At 49.3% G+C, this 27904-nt stretch overlaps 1 protein-coding gene across 1 annotated transcript in view; it reads right to left on the reverse strand.

The window, feature by feature from the left end:
• Window positions 1-26746, reverse strand: part of LOC139403125 (dolichyl-diphosphooligosaccharide--protein glycosyltransferase subunit TUSC3) — a 66405-nt gene extending 39659 nt beyond the window's left edge. Inside the window, exons 1-5 of the mRNA XM_071146837.1 lie at window positions 26580-26746; window positions 23090-23207; window positions 19703-19843; window positions 15849-15989; window positions 13775-13864 (exon numbers count right to left, since the gene is read on the reverse strand). Coding sequence (XP_071002938.1) covers window positions 13775-13864; window positions 15849-15989; window positions 19703-19843; window positions 23090-23207; window positions 26580-26746 — 657 coding nt within the window. The remainder of the gene's footprint in view (window positions 1-13774; window positions 13865-15848; window positions 15990-19702; window positions 19844-23089; window positions 23208-26579) is intronic.
• Between the last annotated feature and the right edge of the window lie 1158 nt (window positions 26747-27904).

Below are 27904 nucleotides of genomic sequence, written 5' to 3' on the forward strand. Positions count from 1 at the left end.
TTTGATCATCTACTTCAGACCTCAGTAAAAAAACATCGGTGCCAGACAGTAGAAAAGGCTCCTCTCTGGGTTGGGAAGCTGGTGGGTGTGAAGGGGTTTTGCTCCAGCCCAGCACTAGCACACATAAAAATAAATATCTAGAAAAAAAAATCACATATTTAGAATTTAAAAAAAGAAGCTCCATAAATAATAAACCTCTTGCTCCCGGCGAGCCTTTAGTTGTTTTCTACTGCCGGTCCCCGTAAGGAAACGTTTTCCATCAAAGTGATTCATTCACAGTTAATCAGCGTTTGTTTTTCAGCTTGTTTTTCTCCTTCTGTTTTCTTCCTCCCTCCATCCCTCCTAGGTCTCCCCATTCTTAATTAAGGCGCTCGTTCGCCACAAAGATTCATTTTTAATGCTCCAGTCCCTTGGAATGGAGAGCTAAGCATCCTGGAAAAGGGCCCAAAATACAAATATGTGTTTCATGCTTTGGTTCACAGTTCAATTCACTTAATATAGACTCAGTCCCCCCCCCACGAACATCTCCGGGAGAAAACCTAAATATTTGCTAAGACGCATTAAAAGTGACAACGGTCTGCTCGGATTATGAAAAAAATATGAGATTTATATATACTTGAGTCGTGTCTTTGGGAAGCAGGGCGGAGGAGGTTGTTTGCAGCCAAACTTAATTAATGAAGTAATGGGTTGGGATGATATGGGAAAGGGATGTGAGGCGTGGCTGATGTGTAGGCAGAGGAGATAGCCGCCCCAGCGTCTCGGTTTCACAGATGGATCCAGTCAGGGGGAACTCTAAAACACCCAGATGAAACGTTGAAGTAAAACATATTTCTAAGGGGTCAACAGAAGAAGGTCCTCAGGGCTCTGAACATCCTTTTCTGACTGTCTGTTAGGCTGCTGAGGTGAAGTTCCACCAAACCACAGATACGGGGTCAGATATTGTTTCGCCTCCCTCATAGTTAAGGTTCAGATTGGGGTTAATATAATCTGATCTGTGGTTAGTGACAACGTCTACTTCGAGCATCCCCCTCTGGAACTGCATGGGTACACCATTTTTGAGCGAAAGGCTGAAAGCACTGAGTGCTTCAGCCATTTTGGTTCAATCTAAAGCCACAGTTTAAGTTCCTGGATGCGAAATTGGTTCTCTTGAACGGCAGTTGGAGATCTCCTTTTGAACCAAGGGAGAACTACTGCGCCCTCTCATTAAAGCCAAGGAAGTTCAAGGCTGACCGCGATACTGCAGGAATTGTTAGCAGAAAACAGGCCCCAACATTATAGTGAACAGAAAATTATTTTAGAAGGCATTCATGGTACCTCTAATTGCTTCTAATATACCAGATGTATGTCCTGGTATATTTTAAAATCGTACATAGAAGAAGTTATAAGGATAAGTGATTTACTAAATGGTAGCCTGCAGAACCCTGGGTGGTCTTCAACTGGAGTTCCTCAATGAGAGAGGGCAGCACTGAGCCTGCAAAGTCACTTCCTGGAGGATCTCAAACTGCTCATAGACTAACAAATGGCCTTTGTTTAGTCACCAACATCTCTCATTATCCGGGATCCTCAAGAGCAGTTCTTGGGCACCGAGCAGATACAATTTCATCTAGTTTAGTCCTGTTTGGTTCCCATTCATCAATTGACAAATTCTTTCAATATACTCCTCCAGGATTGGGCCATTTTTTATAATGTTATTATCCTGTCTGGTAGCCAACTGCCTGCAGACAAAAATACAACAAAAAATGACTGTGGGCAGAGAAGGCTGTACGGATACAGACCAGCCTGGTTTGTGGTGTACCTTTCTGTTCAGATAGAGAGAGAGATAGATAGATGTTAAGAGATGGTAAGAGAGTAGGAGAGAGAGAGATGGTGAGAGAGAAAGAGTAGGAGAGAGAGAGAGTAGGAGAGAGAGAGAGAGAGAGAGGGGGAGAGAGAGAGAAGGGAGGTGAGAGAAAGAGAGGGGGGAGGTGAGAGAAAGAGAGGGTGGAGGTGAGAGAAAGAGAGGGGGAGGTGAGAGAAAGAGAGGGGTAGGTGAGAGAAAGAGAGGGGGAGGTGAGAGAAAGAGAGGGGAGGTGATAGAAAGAGAGGGGAGGTGAGAGAAAGAGAGGGGAGGTGTATGAAAGAGAGGGGGAGGTGAGAGAAAGAGAGGGGGGAGGTGAGAGAAAGAGAGAGGGGAGGTGAGAGAAAGGGAGGGGTAGGTTAGAGAAAGAGAGGGGGAAGGTGAGAGAAAGAGAGGGGGAGGGGAGAGAAAGAGGGGGGATGAGAGAAAGAGAGGGGGGAGGTGAGAGAAAGAGAGGGGGAGGTGTATGAAAGAGAGGGGGAGGTGAGAGAAAGAGAGGGGGAGGTGAGAGAAAGAGAGGGGTAGGTGAGAGAAAGAGAGGGGGAGGTAAAAGAAAGAGAGGGGGGGTGAGAGAAAGAGAGGGGGGAGGTGAGAGAAAGAGAGGGGGGAGGTGAGAGAAAGAGAGGGGGAGGTGAGAGAAAGAGAGGGGGGAGGTGAGAGAAAGAAGGGAGGGAGAGGTGAGAGAAAGAGAGGGGGGGGTGAGAGAAAGAGAGGGGGAGGTCAGAGAAAGAGAAGGGGAGGTGAGAGAAAGAGAGGGGGAGGTGAGAGAAAGAGAGGGGGAGGTGAGAGAAAGCGAGGGGGAGGTGAGAGAAAGAGCGGGGGAGGTGAGAGAAAGGGAGGGGGAGGTGAGAGAAAGAGAGGGGGGAGGTGAGAGAAAGAGAGGGAGAGGTGAGAGAAAGAGAGGGGGAGGTGAGAGAAAGAGCAAGAGGTAAAAGAGCGCGAGAGAAGTGGGGATAGTAAGAGAGGGAAACAGAGAAAAGCAGACAGGATTGTAAGAGGTCTATTTCTCTCTCTCTCTCTTCTCTCTCTTCTCTCTCCCTCTTTCTTCTCTCACTCTCTCTCTCTTCTCTCTCCCTCTTTCTTCTCTCACTCTCTCTCTTCTCTGTGTCGTCAAACAGCTCCAGTCGCCCATGAACTTTTCTGCACAGGCTGAACCGACTGGCCAACCGCATCAGTCGCTTTTACTACCCAAACAACCCTGGTCTCCCTCCCTCTCCTTCTCTCTCTCTCCAAAGGGTTTAGAGCCCGGCCAGAGATGAAGGGAGAGGGTGATAAGGGAGAGAAGATTGGATGGGCCAGAAGAAGGAGGGAGGAGAGAAAGAGGGGGAAGAAAAAGCAGAAAGGACATCCAGTAGTCTGACAAGAGGATCATTTCATGCAAATGTAGCTTTTAGTTTGGTAATCAAGGCACCGTTTCTTCTCTCCTCCCTCTCCACTAAATGTTTTTCTCTCTGTTTTTTTAATTTCACACTCCGATGCACAACTATAAATGATGACCGGGAAATCTTTCTGGAAAAACACCCTGTAGTTTGAGAGTACTATTTTTAGTTTTTGGTTGCCTTTCGACAAGGATAATATTTTCCCAGTAAATAAGCACAGTAACAACAACAGATGCTTAGGGTTTGGTTGGCTTCCCTTTGTAGTCTGAAAAATCTGTTGGAACTGCAGAAGCTGATAAAAAAACACACACACACACACACTTTTGTTCTTCTATGCTCGTGGAAACCTAAAATTGATTTCCATTCCAAATCCTATTTTCCCTCACCCCTAAACCTAACACTAAACCTAACACCTGTTAGGTTCTAAATGAACCTATTAAAACTCACGGACGCTTCATAAAGCTCAAACCAAGTTTATTCACCCATTGGGTCGATACAGCTGAGTAAGACAAAATACATTCACACAAGCACTGATATTTAACCCTTTCTCCTATAACGAGTTTCCTCCTACACATCTGAACAGCCAATGCATGCATCTCTGTTGCTAGGCAGAACCTTAGTGACATCTGTTCTCTGTTCATAAATACAAATCAAATTGTTACATTAGGAGCCTGGTTGGTTTAGCCACGGAAAAAGTCAGGAACCTTCCCACAAGCCATGATTGGCTGAGATAATGGATGGGCTGGACATGCAAGGAGATGAGTTTGGATTGGTTTGCCATGTAGCCGCTTCTGTCTATAACGTGAGCTGTAATAGTATGTATTGACAGTCCTTTCTACTGTGCCGTTTCTGAAAGATATAACGTTAGCCAGAGAACTACAAACGTTTTGCTACTTTTCTCAACATTTGATGCCCTGAATGTAGCGCTATCGACAGATATTACATGACCCATCAAACTAGCCAGGTGTGTGTGGGGGTGATTACGGCCACCTATTGTATTTCATGAACATGTGTGCATGTCCAGACAATAGTGACCCATCCACTTAGCTAGATGTGGCTGGGGGTTGGTTATAGCATTTCCTTCACATGACCCATCAATTTAGACAGGTGTGTCAGGTGAGCATCATCTAACAACGAGAAAATATTTATACAATATTTTTATCTGGACAATTTGTGTTTTTGATACTGCTACTATGCAAGTACTACAACTGTACTGTTTCCACCTTCTGTATCCTGAGCATGTGACAAATAAACATAGATTTGAATAGATATAGCGTGTGTTTACCACATGACCGCACATGTGAATCCTTAAAGAGATGGGTGGGGCTAAAGCTTAAGAGGGTGTGAGCGATGCAGAATCGACATGGACAAAGAAGAGCTCTCCACTAGGTGTACCAAAATATTCAAGGGCCATTTTCTCAAAAGTGAGGTTACAAGTTTATCAACTTTCAAAGCAGAATTACTTTCCCATTGTCCATCAACTGCAGTGTATGATCTACCATTTTCTAGTCTCTACTTTTATCCAATGTAAAAAACACAATTTCAAATTTTGCTACATAAGACCGAATCGAGGCGGTTGGTCACATTTTACTATCCTTGTGGGGAATATAGGTCCCCACAAGGACAGAAGAACCAACCCACCCTACAGCCTCTGATACAGTCCACCATCTTCTCACTCTGTTCACACCCCACAAATGACACATAATGTGTCGTTTAACAATTTTTAGCCCATTAGTAATTATCTCTTCCTCTTAATTGTCATCCCAATGCTCCTTTCATTCTGATTTGTCTGTCTGTCTGTCTGTCTGTCTGTCTGTCTGTCTGTCTGTCTGTCTGTCTGTCTGTCTGTCTGTCTGAAAACCGACTCTTCAAGAGGAGAACCTAATTTTCTTCTAATCCTCTAACTGTGTGTCAAGCTCTCCCTCTCTTTCTCAGAAAACCGAGTACAGGAGAAGAAAAAATATTTATCGATCTGTCTGTCCATCTCTTAATGTGCCATTCCAATGTTACATCCATCTATTCCACCACCTAATGCTATATTGCTTTTCTGACTGTTGGGAGAAACAGATATTTTATATATACAGTGGGGCAAAAAAGTATTTAGTCAACCACTAATTGTGCAAGTTCTCCCACTTAAAAAGATGAGAGAGGCTGTCACGCCCTGACCATAGTTTACTTTGTATTTTCTATGTTTTGGTTGGTCAGGGTGTGATCTGAGTGGGCATTCTATGTTACATGTCTAGTTTGTCCAGTTCTATGTTCGGCCTGATATGGTTCTCAATCAGAGGCAGGTGTTCGTCATTGTCTCTGATTGGGAACCATATTTAGGTAGCCTGGGTTTCACTGTGTGTTTGTGGGTGATTGTTCCTGTCTATGTGTTTTCACCAGATAGGCTGTTTAGGTTTTCGTTACGTTCATTACGTTCTTTATTTTGTAGTATTTGTATTGATTCGTGTTTTACATTTGTTCATTAAAACATGGATCGCAATCTACACGCTGCATTTTGGTCCGATCCTTGTTCTACCTCTTCATCAGAAGAGGAGATAGAAGAAAGCCGTTACAGAATCACCCACCACCAACGGACCAAGCAGCGTGTCAACAGGCAGGAGCAGCGCGAGGAGAAGCGCAATAAGGATTTCTGGACATGGGAGGAAATCCTCGACGGGAGAGGACCCTGGGCTAAACCAGGGGAGTGTAGCCGCACTAAGGTGCAGCGGGAGAAGAAACAACAGGAACAGCCCAAGGAGGAGTACAGTATGGAGTATACTACTTGGGAGGAGATCGACAGGTGGGCGGCCGACCCAGGGAGAGTGCCGGAGCCCGCCTGGGATTCGCTGGAGCAGTGCGAGGAAGGTTACCGTAGAATGGAGGCGGTGAAAGCAGAGAGGCGCTGGTATGAGAAGGCAGCACGGCGACGCGGATGGAAGCCTGAGAGGCAGCCCCAAAAATTTCTTGGGGGGGGGCTAACAGGGAGTATGGCTATGCCAGGTAGGAGACCTGAGCAGACTCCCTGTGCTTACCGGGGGGCTAGAGAGACCGGACAGGCACCGTGTTATGCAGTGGTGCGCACGGTGTCTCCAGTGCGGGTGCATAGCCCGGTGCGGTATATTCCAGCTCCGCGTGTCTGCCGGGCTAGATTGAGCGTCGAGCCTAATGCCATGAAGCCGGCTCTACGCAGCTGGTCCCCAGTGCGTCTCCTTGGGCCGGCTTACATGGCACCAGCCTTGCGCTCGGTGTCTCCGGTTCGCCTGCATAGCCCAGTGCGGGCTATTCCACCTCGCCGCACTGGCAGGGCGACCGTGAGCATTCAACCAGGTAAGGTTGGGCAGGCTCGGTGCTCAAGAGCTCCAGTGCGCCTGCACGGTCCGGTTTTTCCAGTACCACCTCCACACCCCAGCCCTCCGGTAGCAGCTCCCCGCACCAGGCTTCCTGTGCGTGTCCTTGGCCCAGTACCACCAGTGCCAGCACCACGCATCAGGCCTACAGTGCGCCTCGCCTGTCCAGCGCTGCCAGAGCCTTCCTCCTCTCCAGCGCTGTCGGAGTCTCCCGCCTGTTTAGCGCTGTTAGAGCCTTCCTTCTCTACAGCGCTGCCGGAGTCTCCCGCCTGTTCAGAACTGCCAGTTAACATAGAGCTGCCAGTTAGCATAGAGCTGCCAGTTAGCATAGAGCTGCCAGTTAGCATAGAGCTGCCAGTTAGCATAGAGCTGCCAGTCTGCATGGAGCTGCCAGTCTGCATGGAGCTGCCAGTCTGCATAGAGCTGCCAGTCTGCATGGAGCTGCCAGTCTGCAAGGAGCCGCCAGAGCTGCCTGTCTGCAGGATGCCGCCAAAGCTGCCAGTCTGCAAGGAGCCGCCAGAGCTGCCAGTCTGCAAGGAGCCGCCAGAGCTGCCAGTCTGCAAGGAGCAGCCAGGGCCGCCAGTCAGCATGGAGCAGCCAGGGCCGCCAGTCAGCATGGAGCAGCCAGGGCCGCCAGTCAGCATGGAGCAGCCAGTCAGCATGGAGCAGCCAGTCAGCATGGAGCAGCCAGAGCTGCCAGTCAGCATGGAGCAGCCAGAGCTGCCAGTCAGCATGGAGCAGCCAGTCAGCATGGAGCAGCCAGAGCTGCCAGTCAGCATGGAGCAGCCAGTCAGCATGGAGCAGCCAGAGCTACCAGTCATCATGGAGCAGCCAGTCAGCATGGAGCAGCCAGAGCTGCCAGTCGACCAGACTCTTCCAGATCTGCCAGTCGTCCAGACTCTTCCAGATCTGCCAGTCGTCCAGACTCTTCCAGATCTGCCAGTCGTCCAGACTCTTCCAGATCTGCCAGTCGTCCAGACTCTTCCAGATCTGCCAGTCGTCCAGACTCTTCCAGATCTGCCAGTCGTCCAGACTCTTCCAGATCTGCCAGTCGACCAGACTCTTCCAGATCTGCCAGTCGACCAGACTCTTCCAGATCTGCCAGTCGACCAGACTCTTCCAGATCTGCCAGTCGACCAGACTCTTCCAGATCTGCCAGTCGTCCAGACTCTTCCAGATCTGCCAGTCGTCCAGACTCTTCCAGATCTGCCAGTCGTCCAGACTCTTCCAGATCTGCCAGTCGTCCAGACTCTTCCAGATCTGCCAGTCGACCAGACTCTTCCAGATCTGCCAGTCGACCAGACTCTTCCAGATCTGCCAGTCGACCAGACTCTTCCAGATCTGCCAGTCGACCAGACTCTTCCAGATCTGCCAGTCGACCAGACTCTTCCAGATCTGCCAGTCGACCAGACTCTTCCAGATCTGCCAGTCGTCCAGACTCTCTCAGATCTGCCAGTCGTCCAGACTCTCTCAGATCTGCCAGTCGTCCAGATTCTCCCAGATCCGCCAGTCGACCAGATTCTCCCAGATCCGCCAGTCGACCAGATTCTCCCAGATCCGCCAGTCGACCAGGATCTGCTGAAACCGCCAGCCAGCCAGGTTCTGGTAGTTTCTACTACCTGCCTGGGCTTCCTCTCAGTGCTGAGCTTCTTCTCAGTGCTGAGCTTCCTCTCAGTGCTGAGCTACCCATCTGTCCCGAGTTACCTCTGTCCCGAGCTGTCCCTCTGTCCCATGTTATCATTGTGGTGGGTAACCTATTTAGGGACGTTTAGGAGGGGGATTAAAACTGTCATGGAGTGGGGTCCACGTCCAGCGCCAGAGCCGCCACCGCGGACAGATGCCCACCCAGACCCTCCCCTATAGGTTCAGGTTTTGCGGCCGGAGTCCGCACCTTGGGGGGGGGGTACTGTCACGCCCTGACCATAGTTTACTTTGTATTTTCTATGTTTTGGTTGGTCAGGGTGTGATCTGAGTGGGCATTCTATGTTACATGTCTAGTTTGTCCAGTTCTATGTTCGGCCTGATATGGTTCTCAATCAGAGGCAGGTGTTCGTCATTGTCTCTGATTGGGAACCATATTTAGGTAGCCTGGGTTTCACTGTGTGTTTGTGGGTGATTGTTCCTGTCTATGTGTTTTCACCAGATAGGCTGTTTAGGTTTTCGTTACGTTCATTACGTTCTTTATTTTGTAGTATTTGTATTGATTCGTGTTTTACATTTGTTCATTAAAACATGGATCGCAATCTACACGCTGCATTTTGGTCCGATCCTTGTTCTACCTCTTCATCAGAAGAGGAGATAGAAGAAAGCCGTTACAGAGGCCTTTAATTTTCATCATAGGTACACTTCAACTATGACAGACAAAATTAGAAGAAAAAAATGTGAAAATCACAATGTAGGATTTTTAATGAATTTATTTGCAAATTATGTTGGAAAATAAGTATTTGGTCAATAACAAAAGTTTGTTATATACCCTTTGTTGGCAATGACAGAGGTCAAACGTTTTCTGTAAGTCTTCACAAGGTTTTCACACACTGTTGCTGGTATTTTAGCCCATTCCTCCATGCAGATCTCCTCTAGAGCAGTGATGTTTTGGGGCTGTTGCTGGGCAACACGGACTTTCACGGACTTTGACCTTGCTGATGGAAGGAGGTTTTCATTCAAAATCTCACGATACATGGCGCCATTCATTCTTTCCATTACACGGATCAGTCGTCCTGGTCCCTTTGCAGAAAAACAGCCCCAAAGCATGATGTTTCCACCCCCATGCTTCACAGTAGGTATGGTGTTCTTTGGATGCAACTCAGCATTCTTTGTCCTCCAAACACGACGAGTTGAGTTTTTACCAAAAAGTTATATTTTGGTTTCATCTGACCATATGACATTCTCCCAATCTTCTTCTGGATCATCCAAATAAATGCTCTCTAGCAAACTTCAGACGGGCCTGGACATGTACTGGCTTAAGCAGGGGGACACGTCTGGCACTGCAGGATTTGAGTCCCTGGCGGCGTAGTGTGTTACTGATGGTAGGCTTTGTTACTTTGGTCCCAGCTCTCTGCAGGTCATTCACTAGGTCCCCCCGTGTGGTTCTGGGATTTTTGCTCACCGTTCTTGTGATAATTTTGACCCCACGGGGCGAGAACTTGCGTGGAGCCCCAGATCGAGGGAGATTATGTGTATGTCTTCCATTTCCTAATAATTGCTCCCACAGTTGATTTCTTCAAACCAAGCTGCTTACCTATTGCAGATTCAGTCTTCCCAGCCTGGTGCAGGTCTACAATTTTGTTTCTGGTGTCCTTTGACAGCTCTTTGGTCTTGGCCATAGTGGAGTTTGGAGTGTGACTGTTTGAGGTTGTGGACAGGTGTCTTTTATACTGATAACAAGTTCAAACAGGTGCCATTAATACAGGTAACGAGTGGAGGACAGAGGAAGAAGTTACAGGTCTGTGAGAGCCAGAAATCTTGCTTGTTTATAGGTGACCAAATACTTATTTTCCACCATAATTTGCAAATAAATTCATAAAAATTCTACAATGTGATTTTCTGGATTTTTCCCCCTCATTTTGTCTGCCATAGTTGAAGTGTACCTATGATGAAAATTACAGGCCTCTCTCATCTTTTTAAGTGGGAGAACTTGCACAATTGGTGGCTGACTAAATACTTTTTTGCCCCACTGTATATATATATATATATCTTATAGATGGTTTAGAACTAACATATCAAACTGGATCTAAAGAGTCAAACAACATGTTTTTACTTGTCCCTGTCTGTGTGTGTGTGTGTCTGTCCGTGTGGGAGTGTGTGTGTCTGTCCGTGTGGGAGTGTGTGTGTGTCTGTCCGTGTGGGAGTGTGTGTGTGTCTGTCCGTGTGGGAGTGTGTGTGTCTGTCCGTGTGGGAGTGTGTGTGTGTCTGTCCGTGTGGGAGTGTGTGTGTCTGTCCGTGTGGGAGTGTGTGTGTCTGTCCGTGTGGGAGTGTGTGTGTCTGTCCGTGTGGGAGCGTGTGTCTGTCCGTGTGGAGTGTGTGTCTGTCCGTGGGGGAGTGTGTGTGTGTCTGTCCGTGTGGGAGTGTGTGTGTATCTGTCCGTGTGGGAGTGTGTGTGTGTGTGTGTGTCTGTCCCTGTCTGTGTGTGTGTGTGTCTGTCCGTGTGGGAGTGAGTGTGTGTCTGTCCGTGTGGGAGTGTGTGTGTGTCTGTGTCCGTCCGTGTGGGAGTGTGTGTGTCTGTCCGTGTGGAGTGTGTGTCTGTCCGTGGGGGAGTGTGTGTGTGTCTGTCCGTGTGGGAGTGTGTGTGTATCTGTCCGTGTGGGAGTGTGTGTGTGTGTGTGTGTCTGTCCCTGTCTGTGTGTGTGTGTGTCTGTCCGTGTGGGAGTGAGTGTGTGTCTGTCCGTGTGGGAGTATGTGTGTGTCTGTGTCCGTCCGTGTGGGAGTGTGTATGTCTGTCCGAGGGGAGAGTGTGTGTGTGTCCAAGTGTGTTATATTGGCCTTCTCCCCCCCCTATAAACTGTATTTCCTAGCCGAGTCTCCTCGTAATCGTCCAGACGGGAAACGTCGACATACAACCGTCTGAGTGTCTGGGACACAGCAACCCTGACATGTCTCTGGACTGACATAAAGCCACTGTGACTCCCAGCTGGCCGCTCACACACACACACACACAGACACACACACAGCTCCAGGTGGGGTCTTTTACGACCCCCCCATCCCCAGAAACCCTTCTCCAGGGTGGGGCTTAGAGCGCCATAGATGGCTTTAACACTGATCTGAGACCAGTATAGACGAGAGCACTACAGACTGGAGATCAAGAGTAAGAGCAATAAGAACAGTACTCAGATCAGACATAACAACCTTGTGGTTACCACCTGTCTGACAATGCTTATGGTATAGGGCTTTATTTACATTTCTCCACCTATGACACGTGTGTGTGTGTGTGTGTGTGTGTGTGTGTGTGTGTGTGACTCATTCTGACCAAGTCTCAACACTTTTTGCTCCAGTGGAACAGCGTTAAGGATTTCACCACAGTGTGAAAGCCTATTATCCTCTAGGTTATTGAGGTGCTAATTGAAAAGACCGTGGCTAATTCAGTGACTGTACAGGGTTACGGTGTCGTTGAGAGGTCAGGTCTGACACTCAGAAAGTTCCATCTTGAATTCACACATGGAGCTCAATGAGAGACGTCTCTGTCCCGTCTTTCACTGGGGAAAACAAGTCAGCGTTTCCCATCGCTTCATTTCTAGACGTGGCGACGTACACAGAAGAGGGGGATGAGAGGAGGGATGAGAGGAGGGATGAGAGGAGGGATGAGAGGAGGGATATGAGAGGAGGGATGAGAGGAGGGATGAGTGGAGGGATATGAGAGGAGGGATGAGAGGAGGGATGATAGGAGGGATATGAGAGGAGGGATGAGAGGAGGGATGAGAGGAGGGATGAGAGAAGGGATGAGAGGAGGGATATGAGAGGAGGGATGAGAGGAGGGATGAGTGGAGGGATATGAGAGGAGGGATGAGAGGAGGGATGATAGGAGGGATATGAGAGGAGGGATGAGAGGAGGGATGAGAGGAGGGATGAGAGGAGGGATATGAGAGGAGGGATGAGAGGAGGGATGAGTGGAGGGATATGAGAGGAGGGATGAGAGGAGGGATGATAGGAGGGATATGAGAGGAGGGATGAGAGGAGGGATGAGAGGAGGGATGAGAGGAGGGATATGAGAGGAGGGATGAGAGGAGGGATGAGAGGAGGGATGAGAGGAGGGATATGAGAGGGGGGATGAGAGGAGAGGGAAAGAGTGAAAAGCCAATAGCCAACATTGAGTGTACAAAACATTAAGAACGCCTTCCTAATATTGAGTTGCCCCCCCCACTCTACAAGGTGTTGAAAGCGTTCCACAGGGATGCTGGCCCATGTTGACTCCAAGGCTTCCCACAGTTGTGTCAAGTTGTCTGGATGTCCTTTGGGTGGTGGACCAGTCTTGGTACACACAGGAAACTGTTGAGGTTTTAAAACCCAGTGGCATTGCAGTTCGTGACACAAACCGCTGTGCCTGGCACCTACTACCATACCCTGTTCAAAGACACCTACTACCATACCCCGTTCAAAGACACCTACTACCATACCCCGTTCAAAGACACCTACTACCATACCCCGTTCAAAGACACCTACTACCGTACCTCGTTCAAAGGCACCTACTACCATACCCCGTTCAAAGACACCTACTACCATACCCCGTTCAAAGACACCTACTACCATACCCCGTTCAAAGGCACCTACTACCATACCCCGTTCAAAGACACCTACTACCATACCCCGTTCAAAGGCACCTACTACCATACCCCGTTCAAAGGCACCTACTACCATACCCCGTTCAAAGGCACCTACTACCATACCCCGTTAAAAGGCACCTACTACCATACCCCGTTCAAAGGCACCTACTACCATACCCCGTTCAAAGACACCTACTACCATACCCCGTTCAAAGGCACCTACTACCATACCCCGTTCAAAGGCACCTACTACCATACCTCGTTCAAAGGCACCTACTACCATACCCCGTTCAAAGGCACCTACTACCATACCCCGTTCAAAGACACCTACTACCATACCCCGTTCAAAGGCACCTACTACCATACCCCGTTCAAAGGCACCTACTACCATACCCCGTTCAAAGGCACCTATTACCATACCCCGTTCAAAGACACCTACTACCATACCCCGTTCAAAGACACCTACTACCATACCCCGTTCAAAGACACCTACTACCATACCCCGTTCAAAGGCACCTACTACCATACCCCGTTCAAAGACACCTACTACCATACCCCGTTCAAAGGCACCTACTACCATACCCCGTTCAAAGGCACCTACTACCATACCCCGTTCAAAGACACCTACTACCATACCCCGTTCAAAGGCACCTACTACCATACCCCGTTCAAAGGCACTTCAATCTGTTGTCTTGCCCATTCACCCTCTGAATGACACACATACACAATCCATGTCTCAATTGCCTCAAGGCTCAGAAATCCTTCTTTAACCTGCCTCCTCCCCTTCATCTACACTGATTGAAGTGGATTTAACAAGTGACATCATCAAGGGATCATAGCTTTCACCTGGATTCACCTGGTCAGTCTGTGTCATGGAAAGAGCAGGTGTTCCTAATGTTTTGTCCATTCAGTGTTTACAGCCCCAGAAAAACATCAATCAGGAGTGGATGTAGAGGTGGACAGACTCACCACTTGGCCGTTCTGGGGGTTCTTGTGTGCGTAAGGTGGGCCGCGGATGTGGTTCCACATCTGGCCTGATGTCATGGCAAACACCACACACTGAGGGAGGGAGGGAGGGAGAGAGGAAGAGAGAGAGAGAGGGAAAGAGGGAGAGAGAGAGAGGGATGGGGAGAGAGGGAGAGTGAGGGAGAGAGACGGATGGACAGACAGAGGAGACAGACAGAGAGAGACAGACAGAGAGACAGACAGAGACAGACAGAGAGAGAGAGAAAAAAAAAAGGTTAAAAGTTACAGAACCAACAGGTAGAAATGACGCTACACTCATCAACACTCCTGCTGCTATTTCTTCACAGTCACAGAGAGAGACAGAGACAGAGTTAGAGACAGAGAGAGAGAGAGAGAGACAGAGTTAGAGACAGAGAGAGAGAGAGAGAGAGAGAGAGAGAGTTAGAGACAGAGAGAGAGAGAGAGAGGGAGAGTGAGGGAGAGAGACGGATGGACAGACAGAGGAGACAGACAGAGACAGACAGAGAGACAGACAGAGACAGACAGAGAGAGAGAGAAAAAAAAGTTTAAAAGTTACAGAACCAACAGGTAGAAATGACGCTACACTCATCAACACTCCTGCTGCTATTTCTTCACAGTCACAGAGAGAGACAGAGACAGAGTTAGAGACAGAGAGAGAGAGAGAGACAGAGAGAGAGAGAGAGAGAGAGAGAGAGAGAGAGAGAGAGAGAGAGAGAGAGAGAGGCTGCACACCCACATCGATCCATCTCGCCACTCCAACAGAGCAGAGGAGAGGTAAAACCCACATTGAACCTGACCTCCGTGACTTGCCCGCTGCTCCCTTTACGATCAATACTCTCTGTGGCTTCCTCAGCCTTCTCCCTGTCTCTTAACATATGGGATAACAGCCCTCTCTGTCTACACATAGGACACTTGTCCACTCTGCCTCGTACTGCCCTCACTATCAGTCAGAGCATTGCTGCTGATGAAGACGGACCAGCATGCTGGATCGCGCTCATTGATTGTAGTTCACAAAGATACTGAAGAAATGCAGAATTGACATTATATTGTTTCACATACAGATGTAGGATCTTAACTTGAGCCTGTTTGAATTATTTAGTGGACTATAATTAATGGACATTTTTGTAGGGGGTTGAAACATTTTTCACGAGGGAAATCAGGTCTGAGATTTGAAAGTGGAAATTACAAACTTCAGAAGCCTTTTTAAACCTCAAATACACTGGAAGTTTGACACTTCCTGCAACAGGGTGATCAGATGAAGATCCTTAGACCTGTATAGACCTTATAGACTGCCTTATAGACTGCCTTATAGACTGTCTTATATACTGCCTTATAGACTGCATAATAGACTGCCTTATAGACTGACTTATAGACTTATAGACTGCCTAATAGACTGCCTTATAGACTGCCTTATAGACTGTCTTATATACTGCCTTATAGACTGCCTAATAGACTGCCTTATAGACTGCCTTATAGCCTGCCTTATAGACTGCCTTATAGACTGCTTTATAGACTGCTTTATAGACTTATAGACTGCCTTAAAGACTGCTTTATAGACTGTACACAAAGTGCTTTTCTGCCGAAGTTGAGTTGAGTACAAAGGCCTTTCTAACCATATATATATATATATATATATATGTAACTATGGTAATGCACCTCCCCCTAGGTGGGCAGAACGTGTGGGGTGTGGGTAGCTTCATCAATAGCTTGTTAACGTAAGTGTTCTAAGAAACCATTATGTGGAACACTTAGGAAAGACAATATCACGCTGTGAGAACCGTTCATAGGGACATTCTGCTTACCTACTTCAGGGATGTTGTGCTCTCTCCAGTCCATTGTGTGTGTGATTGTGTGTGTGCCTGTCTGCATATGCATACATGTTTGTATGTGTGTGTGATTGAGCTGAGGTGGGGTGTGATTGAGCTGAGGTGGGGTGTGGGTGTGCTCCATGGTGTGTGGGTGTGCTCCCTGGTGTGTGGGTGTGCTCCCTGGGATGTGGGTGTGCTCCCTGGGATGTGGGTGTGCTCCCTGGGGTGTGGGTGTAGTCCTCTCTCACCAGCGCGGCCATGGCCCAGCCAGTCTTGTTGTAGATGAACTCCAGGTTGTTCCTGCGGAGGTAGAGCAGCCCTCCTACCAGGGACACCAGCAGGGCCAAGGCTATGGTGCCAGAGTAGTTAGGGGGGCGGAACACACGGATCTGGAGGAGGAGAGGAGGGGGAGGAGAGGAGGAGGAGGGGGAGAGGAGGGGAGGGAGGAGAGGAGGAGGAGGAGGAGAGAGGAGGAGAGAGGGGGAGGGAGGGAGAGGAGGAGGAGGGGGAGTGAGAGGAGGAGAGTAAAGGAGAAGAGGAGGAGGGGGGAGGAGGAGGAGAGAGGAGGAGGGGGAGAGAGGAGGAGGGGGAGAGGAGGGAAAGGAGGAGAGGAGGAGGAGGAGGAGGAGAGGAGGAGAGAGGGGGAGGGAGGGAGAGGAGGAGGGGGAGGGAAGGAGAGGAGGGGGAGAGGAGAGGAGAGAGGGGTAAGGAGGGAAAGGAGGAGGAGGGGGAGGGAGAGGAGGAGAGGAGGAGGAGGGAAGGAGAGGAGGAGGAGGGGGGAGGAGGAGGAGAGAGGAGGGGGAGAGAGGAGGAGGGGGAGAGCGGGGGAGGGGGGGTGAGGTAGAGGGGGGGAGACCCAGTGAAAGGAGGTGAGGTAGAGGGAGGGAGACCCAGTGAAAGGAGGTGAGGTAGAGGGAGAGAGACCGAGTGAAAGGTGGTGAGGAAGAGGGAGAGAGACCCAGTGAAAGGAGGTGAGGTAGAGAGACCCAGTGAAAGGAGATGAGGTAGAGGGAGGGAGGGACAGAGACCCAGTGAAAGGAGGTGAGGTAGAGGGAGAGAGATCCAGTGAAAGAAGGTGAGGTAGAGGGAGGGAGGGAGACCCAGTGAAAAGAAGTGAGTTAGAGGGAGGGAGGGAGGGAGACCCAGTGAAAGGAGGTGAGGTAGAGGGAGGGAGGGAGACCCAGTGAAAGGAGGTGAGGTAGAGGGAGGGAGGGAGACCCAGTGAAAGGAAGTGAGGTAGAGGGAGGGAGACCCAGTGAAAGGAGGTGAGGTAGAGGGAGGGAGGGAGACCCAGTGAAAGGAGGTGAGGTAGAGGGAGGGAGGGAGACCCAGTGAAAGGAAGTGAGTTAGAGGGAGGGAGGGAGACCCAGTGAAAGGAGGTGAGGTAGAGGGAGGGAGACCCAGTGAAAGGAGGTGAGGGAGAGGGAGGGAGGGAGACCCAGTGAAAGGAGGTGAGGGAGAGGGAGGGAGGGAGACCCAGTGAAAGGAGGTGAGGTAGAGGGAGGGAGACCCAGTGAAAGGAGGTGAGGTAGAGGGAGGGAGGGAGACCCAGTGAAAGGAAGTGAGGTAGAGGGAGGGAGGGAGACCCAGTGAAAGGAGGTGAGGTAGAGGGAGAGAGATCCAGTGAAAGGAGGTGAGGTAGAGGGAGGGAGACCCAGTGAAAGGAGGTGAGGTAGAGGGAGGGAGACCCAGTGAAAGGAGGTGATGTAGAGGGAGGGAGACCCAGTGAAAGGAGGTGAGGTAGAGGGAGAGAGATCCAGTGAAAGGAGGTGAGGTAGAGGGAGGGAGACCCAGTGAAAGGAGGTGAGGTAGAGGGAGGGAGACCCAGTGAAAGGAGGTGATGTAGAGGGAGGGAGACCCAGTGAAAGGAGGTGAGGTAGAGGGAGGGAGACCCAGTGAAAGGAGGTGAGGTAGAGGGAGGGAGGGAGACCCAGTGAAAGGAGGTGAGGTAGAGGGAGGGAGACGGTTAGTTTTCGTCTGATCAAAGAAAACTATTTTAGAATGATATAGCTCAGTACAATGTAATTACACCTAGTTGAATAACACAAGGGTTCCTGTCAGTGAGATGTGATTTGGGCACAGTGTGGCATTAGGTTGAAGGCTACAATAGAGGCATAGCAAGTATAATAATATGATATTACTGGGGAATAGGATACCCTCAGTAATGAAAAGATACGTCACATTCCCATTCAAACAAAGAGATCTACATGTGGAGCTTTAGTAGGCCAGGGTTGTATTCATTAGGACATACTGTTGAAAAACATTTGGGAAACAGAAAACGATAATGAGCATTTCATTTTGGACAAGTTCAGGTAGTCCCCTCACTGTTTCAGTCTGTTTTTTTATCTTCAGTTTGAACACAACCCAGATCTGAGTCGTCTTGTTGGTCGATCGCCGGCCTTGCCTTCTAATGCTATTGGATTAGCTCAAATGAAGGGAACCACATATCCCATAATTCAGTCTGCTTGTGGAACCGAGAGGGAGATTGTGTGCGCGCGTTAGAGAATTGGGCCAGTAACCGAAAGGTTGCTGGTTCGAATACACGAGCCGACAAGGTGAAAAATCTGTCGACGCGCCCTTGAGCAAGGCACTTAACCCTAATATGCTCCAGGGGCGTTGCACCACCCTGTAAAACAACACATGTCACTGCACCTATCCAGTGTATGTGACAATGAAACATTATAAAGTGTACCAGTCGCATTCTGTCCACTGTCAACCGCCGTTTTTCAAATCCGCAGGACGACGTGGAACCCAAAGGATTAACGGGCGACTGGGGGAGACGTCGCCCCGTAATGGAGGACGGTGGCTTTTAAAAAAGCCTTAATGGACGCCGTGGATCTAATAAAGGATAACAGTTTCTAACCTCATTGGAATTCTCAGAGAGCAGTGGGCCATACAGAAAGCATTGGATAGCACAGCCATTAGCTGGTCATTGTGTTTTCAGGGCTGTATAAAAGGTTGAATTCTCAGAGAGCAGTGGGCCATACAGAAAGCATTGGATAGCACAGCCATTAGCTGGTCATTGTGTTTTCAGGGCTGTATAAAAGGTTGAATTCTCAGAGAGCAGTGGGCCATACAGAAAGCATTGGATACCACAGCCATTAGCTGGTCATTGTGTTTTCGGGGCTGTATAAAAGGTTGTGCTCAAAGTGATCTTGTCCTTCTTGCATCTCTAAGATGGATCTGAAACGGATGATGTCGTCTCTGGCGCGGCTATAAAAAGCATAACCTCTGGTATTCTATACATGTTTGGCACAGAGTTGGCTGCAAATATTATATCTGATATGTTTTTGTGATGCTTGTCTGTTTTGTGACAGGTAAGTAGTTGTGTGTGCACTTTGTAAAAGCATTAAAATGTGATAGGCGGGGCCTCCCGGATGGCGCAGTGGTCTAGGGCACTGCATCGCAGTGCTAGCTGTGCCACCAGAGACCCTGGGTCCGCGCCCAGGCTCTGTCGCAGCCGGCCGCGACCGGGAGGTTCATGGGGCGACACACAATTCGTCCCAGCATCATCCGGGTTAGGAGAGGGTTTGGCCGGTAGGGAAATCCTTGTCTCATCGCGCACTAGCAACTCCTGTGGCGGGCAGGGCGCAGTGCACGCTAACCAGGTGGCCAGGTGCACGGTGTTTCCTCCAACACATTGGTGCGGCTGGCTTCCGGGTTGGATGCGCGCTGTGTTAAGAAGCAGTGCGGCTTGGTTGGGTTGTGTTTCGGAGGATGCATGACTTTCGACCTTCGTCTCTCCCGAGCCCGTATGGGAGTTGTAGCGATGAGACAAGATAATAGTAACTAATAACAGTTGGATACCATGAAATTTGGGAGAAAAGGGGGGTTTAGTTTAAAATAAATAAATAAAAATGTGATAGGCAGGCCTGGGTTTAAAGAGTATTTGTTTGTCTTTCAACTATGTTGAACGTTCGATTGAGCCTGCTAAATTGGTGGCATTTGCACTTTTGGGACAATTCCATTAGCTCCATTCCTCCAGGCAAGCCCGATCAGGCGCAGCTGACATAAAACAGATGCTATTTGAACCCGGGTCTTATATCACCTGTACAATCATCACAGGTGTATTATGTTAAATTGTATTATGTTAAATTCTCACCTGTACGTCGGTGCGGTCTGCAATCCACTTGGCCAGCTGCTCCGAGGCAAAGCCGATCCGCTGGAGGTCAAAGGTGTCTGCCCTCTTAGGCTTCCCCTTAGCTGGGAAGTGCATGAAGGTAGGGGCTGAGTTCATATTCAGCTGGAGGGAGGGAGAGGGAGAGGGAGAGGGAGAGGGAGAGGGAGAGGGAGAGGGAGAGGGAGAGAGAGCGAGAGAGAGAGAGAGAGAGAGAGAGAGAGAGAGAGAGAGAGAGAGAGAGAGAGAGAGAGAGAGAGAGAGAGAGAAAAAGAGAGAGAGACAGAGGGAGAGAGAGAAAGAGAGGAAAGGATTGGTGATAGATACAGTAGGTAGGAGAGAGAGAGAGAGAGAGAGAGAGAGGGGGAGGGGGACAGATATAGTAGGTAGGAGGAGAGAGAGAGGACAGATATAGTAGGTAGGAGGAGAGAGAGAGAAGGAGGGGGGACAGATATAGAAGGTAGGGGTAGAGAGAGAGGGAGGGGGGACCGATATCGTAGGTAGGAGGAGAGAGAGAGGGACGGGGGACAGATATAGTAGGTAGGAGGAGAGAGAGAGAGGGAGGGGGGACAGATACAGTGGGTAGGAGGAGAGAGAGAGAGGGAGGGATAGATACAGTATGGAGGAAAAGAGAGAGGGAGGGAGGGATAGATACAGTAGGGAGGAGGAGAAGGAGAGGGAGGGAGGGATAGATACAGTAGGTAGGAGGAGAGAGAGGGAGGGAGGGAGGGGTAGATACAGTGGGTAGGAGGAGAGAGAGAGAGGGAGGGAGGGAGGGAGGGGGGACAGATACAGTGGGTAGGAGGAGAGAGAGAGAGGGAGGGATAGATACAGTAGGGAGAAGCAGAGAGAGGGAGGGAGGGATAGATACAATAGGGAGGAAGAGAGAGAGGGAGGGAGGGATAGATACAGTAGGGAGGAGGAGAGAGAGGGAGGGAGGGATAGAAACAATAGGGAGGAAGAGAGAGAGGGAGGGAGGGATAGATACAGTAGGGAGGAGAAGGATAGGGAGGGAGGGATAGATACAGTAGGTAGGAGGAGAGAGAGGGAGGGAGGGAGGGGTAGATACAGTAGGGAGGAGGAGAGAGAGAGGGAGGGATAGGTACAGTAGGGAGGAAGAGAGAGAGGGAGGGAGTGAGCGATAGATACAGTAGGGAGGAGGAGAGAGAGAGGGAGGGATAGGTACAGTAGGGAGGAAGAGAGAGAGGAAGGGAGGGAGGGATAGATACAGTAGGGAGGAGGAGAGAGAGAGGGAGGGAGGGAAAGGTACAGTAGGGAGGAAGAGAGAGAGAGAGGGAGGGAGGGAGGGATAGATACAGTAGGTAGGAGGAGAGAGAGGGAGAGGGACATAGGTGGAAAAGGCAGAGAGAGAATCAAGAGAAGTGGTGAGAACCCCAATTACATGACGTGTGCATATATACCACTGCCCCTACAAAAACATCCCCTATACACAGTTCCCTTTCCCCAGTGGTGTTATGATCAAGCAGGGGCCCCACCACATGATGTGACTGGCCATGAGGCCACCTACCCAGGGAGGGAGGAGAACGATGCAGAGAACTCACTGGTGGCACTAACATACATCTAATTACTACACTCTCCCTCTGCACAGGCTGGCCATTAGGCCTAATGAATGGATAGGCATGCACACTGCGTACTTATTATGTTAGGTGTCTGCCTCCTCCCTCTCTTTCAACAGTAATCTCTCTCTCTCCTGCTCAACGATATTCCCTCTTTCTCAAAAGTATTCTCTCAATTGTTTCTCTCTCTATCTTTCCCTCAATCTGTATCTGTCTTGCCCGATTCTGTCTCTAAAATGAACTGCTCTTTCCCTCTTAGATATATCTCTGACTACTTGTGTCGATACCTCTCCACTGTGTGCTTCTCAGTCTCTCTCTCTTTCCACTCGGTTTGCTTTTCAAACCCCTCTTCCTGCAATTCAAATCAACTAAAAAGTCAGTCTATTCCCACCTCCTCCCCAGTCCAAACTCACAGAGAACAAAGTGAGGATCGTTACAGAGGTTATTTCTCTTAATTGCATGAAACGAGCCCACCGCATCCTCCCTGGAGCGTAGAGGTGATTCGCCCATTAGGAGTGCTACATTAGCACTCTCTCCATTATAACAAAAGAAAAGCTAGACAAAGTGATCTGCATTTAATTACATGTCCTTTTAATCTTAGAGGCCCGTAATCGCATAATTGCTCGAGTGAAGAGTGTGAGGCGTACCTCAGGGGTGAGTATTTAACCCAGATTAATTGCTCATTGGCTATGGTAATGGGCGGTTGGAAGCTTCACATCTGTTTATTGTCATGCAAACGACTGTTAGTGATAAGAAACCAACGTTCTATTATGGGTTTCTCTGGTGCTGAGTTGCTATGGCGATGTGGAATATGTTATTTATGTGTTGGGGCGGTCGTCTTCCCACTGTATCGAGGTCTGCACTGAGTGACACAGCAGGCGGTGATGTACTGTAAGAAACTCCGGAGCCCGGTGACATGCACACACATACGCCCACACGGGCTTCGCCCACGGCCCACCTATGGATGCACCCTGGGAAAATAATGACAACCCCAGGGAAAGAGGTTGGTTGCGCAGAACCGACTCGTATTAATCTCCCACACGGGTGTTTATCTAGCTGCCAGCCTGCAGTGACAGTGGCTGCTACGGACAATATACCACGGTTCCTTAGCGCGACACAACGCGCCTGGACACAGCCCTTAGCCGTGGTATATTGGCCATATACCACAAACCCCCGAGGTGCCTTATCGCTATTATAAACTGGTTACAAATGTAATTAGTACAGTAATACACGTGACATACGGTCTGATATACCACCACTTTCGGCCAATCAGAATTGAGGGGCTGGACAAACTCAGTTTATAATATGGATTATACCTTCAGAGTACTGTATGCAGGGTGTGTATGGACTGAGTCAGGAGTACAGTATGTGGGTTGGATAAGAGAGCTCATCTAAATAAATCAAGACTAAACAGCCATTGCAAGGTACATGAGCGTTTGTGTTTGCGAGTACTTCACTAAATGTCATCCGACACTACCGTATATATATATAAACCCCAAACTCTCTCCCCAAGTGGCCTGATCTTAAAACGGCCGCCGGACGACGAGCCCCCGCGGGTAAATAAAACCATGCAGAGAGCCTGTCAGCCACCTCTGATTCATTTACCTTATTTCAATGATTCATCTCTCCTTTAAAACGTGACCTGCGTGCTAATTAGCATGCTGTGTCTCCGCGCCGAGGCTGACAGGCAACTATGAACATGGAAATGAAGGCTTTGGGGATGGAGGGAGCGAGCGGGGGAACGGAGAGGGGGACGGTTGGAGGGAGGGGTGCTGGGGTAGATCCAGACGGTTACCTGCTGAAAGACGTCCGCCCCCTCATCATAGTCCACCACGGTGAAGAAGAGTTTGTTAGAGAAAGCTGAAGAGTAGCGCCAGGAGTTAGCCAGCACCTGGTACTCCTCGTTAGCTTGTCTGTTAAAAAGACAGGGGGGAGGGAGGGAGAGAGAGAGAGAGAGAGAGAGAGAGAGAGAGAGAGAGAGAGAGAAAGAGAGAGGAGAGAGAGAGAGAGGAAGAGAGAGAGAGGAAGAGAGAGAGAGGAAGAGAGAGAGAGGAAGAGAGAGAGGAAGAGAGAGAGAGGAAGAGAGAGAGAGAGAGGAAGAGAGAGAGGGAGAGAGAGAGGGGAGAGAGAGAGAGAGAGGAAGAGAGAGAGGGAGAGAGAGAGGGAGAGAGAGAGAGAGAGAGAGGAGAGAGAGAGAGAGGAAGAGAGAGAGAGGAAGAGAGAGAGGAAGAGAGAGAGAGGAAGAGAGAGAGGAAGAGAGAGGAAGAGAGGGAGGGAGAGGGAGAGGGAGAGGGAGAGAGAGGGAGAGGGAGAGGGAGGGAGAGGGAGAGGGAGAGGGAGAGGGAGAGGGAGAGGGAGAGGGAGAGGGGGAGAGAGAGAGAGAGAGAGAGAGAGAGAGGGAGAGGGAGAGAGAGAGAGGGGGAACGGGGGAGAAAATAGAGTTGAAAAGAGGAGAGGAAGACAGAGGGGCAGAGACGAAGGCAAAAGGGAAATTGAACAAGAGAGGGAGAGCAAACGAGAGGGAGAGAAAGAGGGAAGAGGAAACAGATGAGTAAACGCTTGTGATGATCATGGCCACGCTGGCTTGAGTTGGAAGAGACGGACGAGAGAGAGAGAGAGATACTCATGCCACATGTTCCTCCCCAGAGAGAGAAGGATAACGACGCCATGCCGTGAGAAGAATGTCGCTACAGCTGTAATTACTGTCTGCTCTATCCTGTCCTGGACAGACGAGGAAAACATCACGACGAACCACCGTCTCTACCCATCGCTTTCCTTTTAACTCTGGCGCTGCTGCCACTTCTTATGCCCGTCGCAGTTCCCGCACACTGGCATGACAGGGGGAACGATAACAACAAATAAATAAAACGTGCCAATTAGAGGGGAAATTACGGCAGACATTTTGCAAATTGAGCCGTAGCCACTCAACCTGTCACGGGTAAATACAGACAGCGGTGGGCCCGCCAGGTCTGTCACAGTGGTGGATAAAAAGATGGAAATGAATGTACAGCTAACTTCTTTATATAATCTGACGTAATAGAGTTTAAAGTAGGGTTACAAAATCCCTGAAACGTTCAATAAATTCACTGGTTTTCCAGAAATCCTTGTTGGATGATTCTGGATTTCCTGCTTATTCCCTCCTGTTTCTGGGAATTGTCCAAGAGGGAAACCGGAAAAACCAGGGAATGTATTGAAAGTTCCAGGAATTATGCAACCCTAGTTAGAAGTACACTTAAAACTAGTGGAAAGAGAGTTTGGGCCTGTGGAAGTCTTGAAGCTTCCCATTTAGTGCTCAAATAACCTCATAAAAGCATGTTTACTCCAGATGGCTTCGTAAAGTCGCAGCGCCAACGTCTGGCGACAACTTTAATGTCCTCTGACAACTTTAATGTCCTCTGCCACACGTTACAGTACATGAATTAACAAACGGGACAACAGAAAATCATGAATAAAACAAGTAGCAAAACACTCGTTTCTGTTGGGAATTAAACACAAGTGCCATAAATTGCATGTCGACTTGCATCAATGTTGCATTGACTTCATGTACTATTCATGCTCCTCCATAAGTGATATGGTGTGTAGTGTTGGGCGCTCTGGCGCTGCTCTACGTATAGTGTGTCTCTTCAGAGAGCGTTGTATTTGGTGGCTCTTTTGGTGATTAAAGTCTGTAAACAATTAGTAGCTTTCAGCACAGTGCACTTTAAATCGTACCGTCGTTGGAGGGAGGGAGAGAGAGAAAGAGGAACTGAGACGGAGAGAAGGAAACAAACAAAGAGAGAGTGGTACAGAAAAGAGAGAGAGAAGAATGAAAGAAAGAGTGATGGCAGTGCGAGGACCCCGGCAATTAGCAGTCCCTCCCGGTGCCCGTCTGTACTTTGAACGCTGACGGGGGGGGGGGTCACAACCCAAAATGTGTCTTGGGCGCCCGCTGAATAGCGACGCGATGGTATCGTTTATGCAAATGGTCCGTTCCAATTGCGAAGCAGAGAGAGCTGGCGCGTGACATTAACTAATGCGCTTCGGAGTGACGTCCTCAAATTGAAAGGAAACCTTGTTTCCTGGTTAAGATGAATCATTTTAATATGAATGGATATATAAATGCATACGTCGAGGTTGGCCCTGCCGTCGTTGAGAGCCGGAAGAAAGGGCGAGGGAAAAACAAAAAACAAGAGGAACAGAGAGAGAGAGAGAGATAAATAATTAAGTGATTTGAGTCGACAGCAGATGATTAAAAAAGCATTATGGGTCACGGGGAACAGAGAGGATGATGGGAGTGGGAAAGGTCAGTGTGGATTAAATTAACTTCCTCTATTTCCGTAATACACATGATTATTCCCTGGTCGGCGTCATCTTTATTCAATGAAGCGAACGGCTGGGTTCTCCGTGTGAACGGTTCTCCGTGTGAAGGGTTCTCCGTGTGAAGGCTCCTTGAGGAGAGAAACACCCTGGTGAGACACTGGGCCCCAAAACGGAGATCTAGACTGAACACACTGGCTGTTATGTAGAGTAGATCACTGTCTGGAGGTCATCACTACACGTCAACAGGTCATGTTGACTGTCGTCTACGTCATAGCCAAACACAGATCTAGACTGAACAGACTGGCAGGTTGATGGACTATCACCAGAGGTCAAAAGGGCCTGATGACTTCAGCCTATGTCGTTGTCTTTAAACTCCCCCCTATACCCAAACGTAGATCTAGACTGAATAGACTGACTGTTCTGTAGAGTTGTTGATGGGTCATCACTAGAGATCAAACAAAAGGTCATCATACTTTTCTTTATTCTGTTTAGTCTCTTTCATCAACTGTATGATTGATTTGTATTATCTTGTATTGACTGATTGGGCCGAGGTGGGAAACTCCAGGCCTGAAGGGCTGCTGTGTGTGCACCATTTTGTTCCAAGATAATCAAATAAATCTATGTTTTATTGTCACACACACCAGGTAGGTGCAGTGAAATGTGTTGTTTTACAGGGTTCAGACATAGAAGTACAGCGCACCCTGGATCAAACTATCATCCACATGTCTTTCACCTAGTCGGGTATTCTAACCAGCCATCTTCGGGTTACTGGCACAACCCTCTGACCGCTAGGCTACCTGCTGCATCCCTGATTCAAATAAACAGCTCATCCTGATCTTCAAATCAAATCACTATTTATTTCAAGTGTATTTCACATGGTCTCAACACACTGGGCTGGAGCAAAAAACTGCAAAAACTGTACCCAGTGCTGTGTAGCATAGCGCCTCCTGTCTGTGGTCGTGTGGCGGCGCGGAGGGGTTCCATACCTGCAGACGGAGCACTGCCTCTGTGGCTGCAGCGCAGTGAACATCACGATGACCGAGTAGTTCCGGGGCGGGGCCTTGACGAACCTCCGGAACTTATCGCCGTTCATCCGGATCACGGAACGCCTGGAGCTCCACTCCATCATCTGATCCACCTTCTCCACCAACATGTTCTGGAAAAACAGGGATGGAGAGAGGAGGACGAGAGAGGGGAGGAAGATGGAAAGGGAAAGGAGGGAAGAAGGGTGAGAGGGAAGGGAAAAGGAGGGAGGAAGGGTGAGAGGGAAGGGAAAAGGAGGGAGGAAGGGTGAGAGGGAAGGGAAAAGGAGGGAGGAAGGGTGAGAGGGAAGGGAAAAGGAGGGAGGAAGGGTGAACGGGAAGGGAAAAGGAGGGAGGAAGGGTGAGCGGGAAGGGAAAAGGAGGGAGGAAGGGTGAAAGGGAAGGGAAAAGGAGGGAAGAAGGGTGAGAGGGAAGGGAAAATGAGGGAGGAAGGGTGAGAGGGAAGGGAAAAGGAGGGAGGAAGGGTGAACGGGAAGGGAAAAGGAGGGAGGAAGGGTGAGAGGGAAGGGAAAAGGAGGGAGGAAGGGTGAGAGGGAAGGGAAAAGGAGGGAGGAAGGGTGAGAGGGAAGGGAAAAGGAGGGAGGAAGGTTGAACGGGAAGGGAAAAGGAGGGAGGAAGGGTGAGAGGGAAGGGAAAAGGAGGGAGGAAGGGTGAGAGGGAAGGGAAAAGGAGGGAGGAAGGGTGAACGGGAAGGGAAAACGAGGGAGGAAGGGTGAGAGGGAAGGGAAAAGGAGGGAGGAAGGGTGAGAGGGAAGGGAAAAGGAGGGAGGAAGGGTGAGAGGGAAGGGAAAAGGAGTGAGGAAGGGTGAACGGGAATGGAAAACGAGGGAGGAAGGGTGAGAGGGAAGGGAAAAGGAGGGAGGAAGGGTGAGAGGGAAGGGAAAACGAGGGAGGAAGGGTGAACAGGAAGGGAAAGGAAAACAGGAGAAACCATTATGACCAAGTATTAAACCAGGTGTCAACCAGGAAATAATTGGTGTTTTCTAGAATGAATGAGTCACACACACGAATCTCAAGGGGGCTATCAAACGTTGTGATGTGTGACAGCCATTGTGCTGTACAACTCTCCCCCGGAATCTACTTTGTTGTTGTTGAAAATCTACACGTTCAAGGGTATGCCTTCACAAAAGGGCATTGTGGTAGAAGTCGAAAACGTTGATAAACTATTTCGCGGCCTGGCTCTCATTTGAAGTTCTATTCATGTGCACTGAATACGAGCTCTGAACAGAAGCGCAGAACCTAACAACTTAGGCTAGTGTTAAGAGTCT

This window comes from Oncorhynchus clarkii, unplaced genomic scaffold, assembly GCF_045791955.1.
Source record: "Oncorhynchus clarkii lewisi isolate Uvic-CL-2024 unplaced genomic scaffold, UVic_Ocla_1.0 unplaced_contig_6757_pilon_pilon, whole genome shotgun sequence".
NCBI classification, from domain to species: Eukaryota; Metazoa; Chordata; class Actinopteri; order Salmoniformes; family Salmonidae; genus Oncorhynchus; species Oncorhynchus clarkii.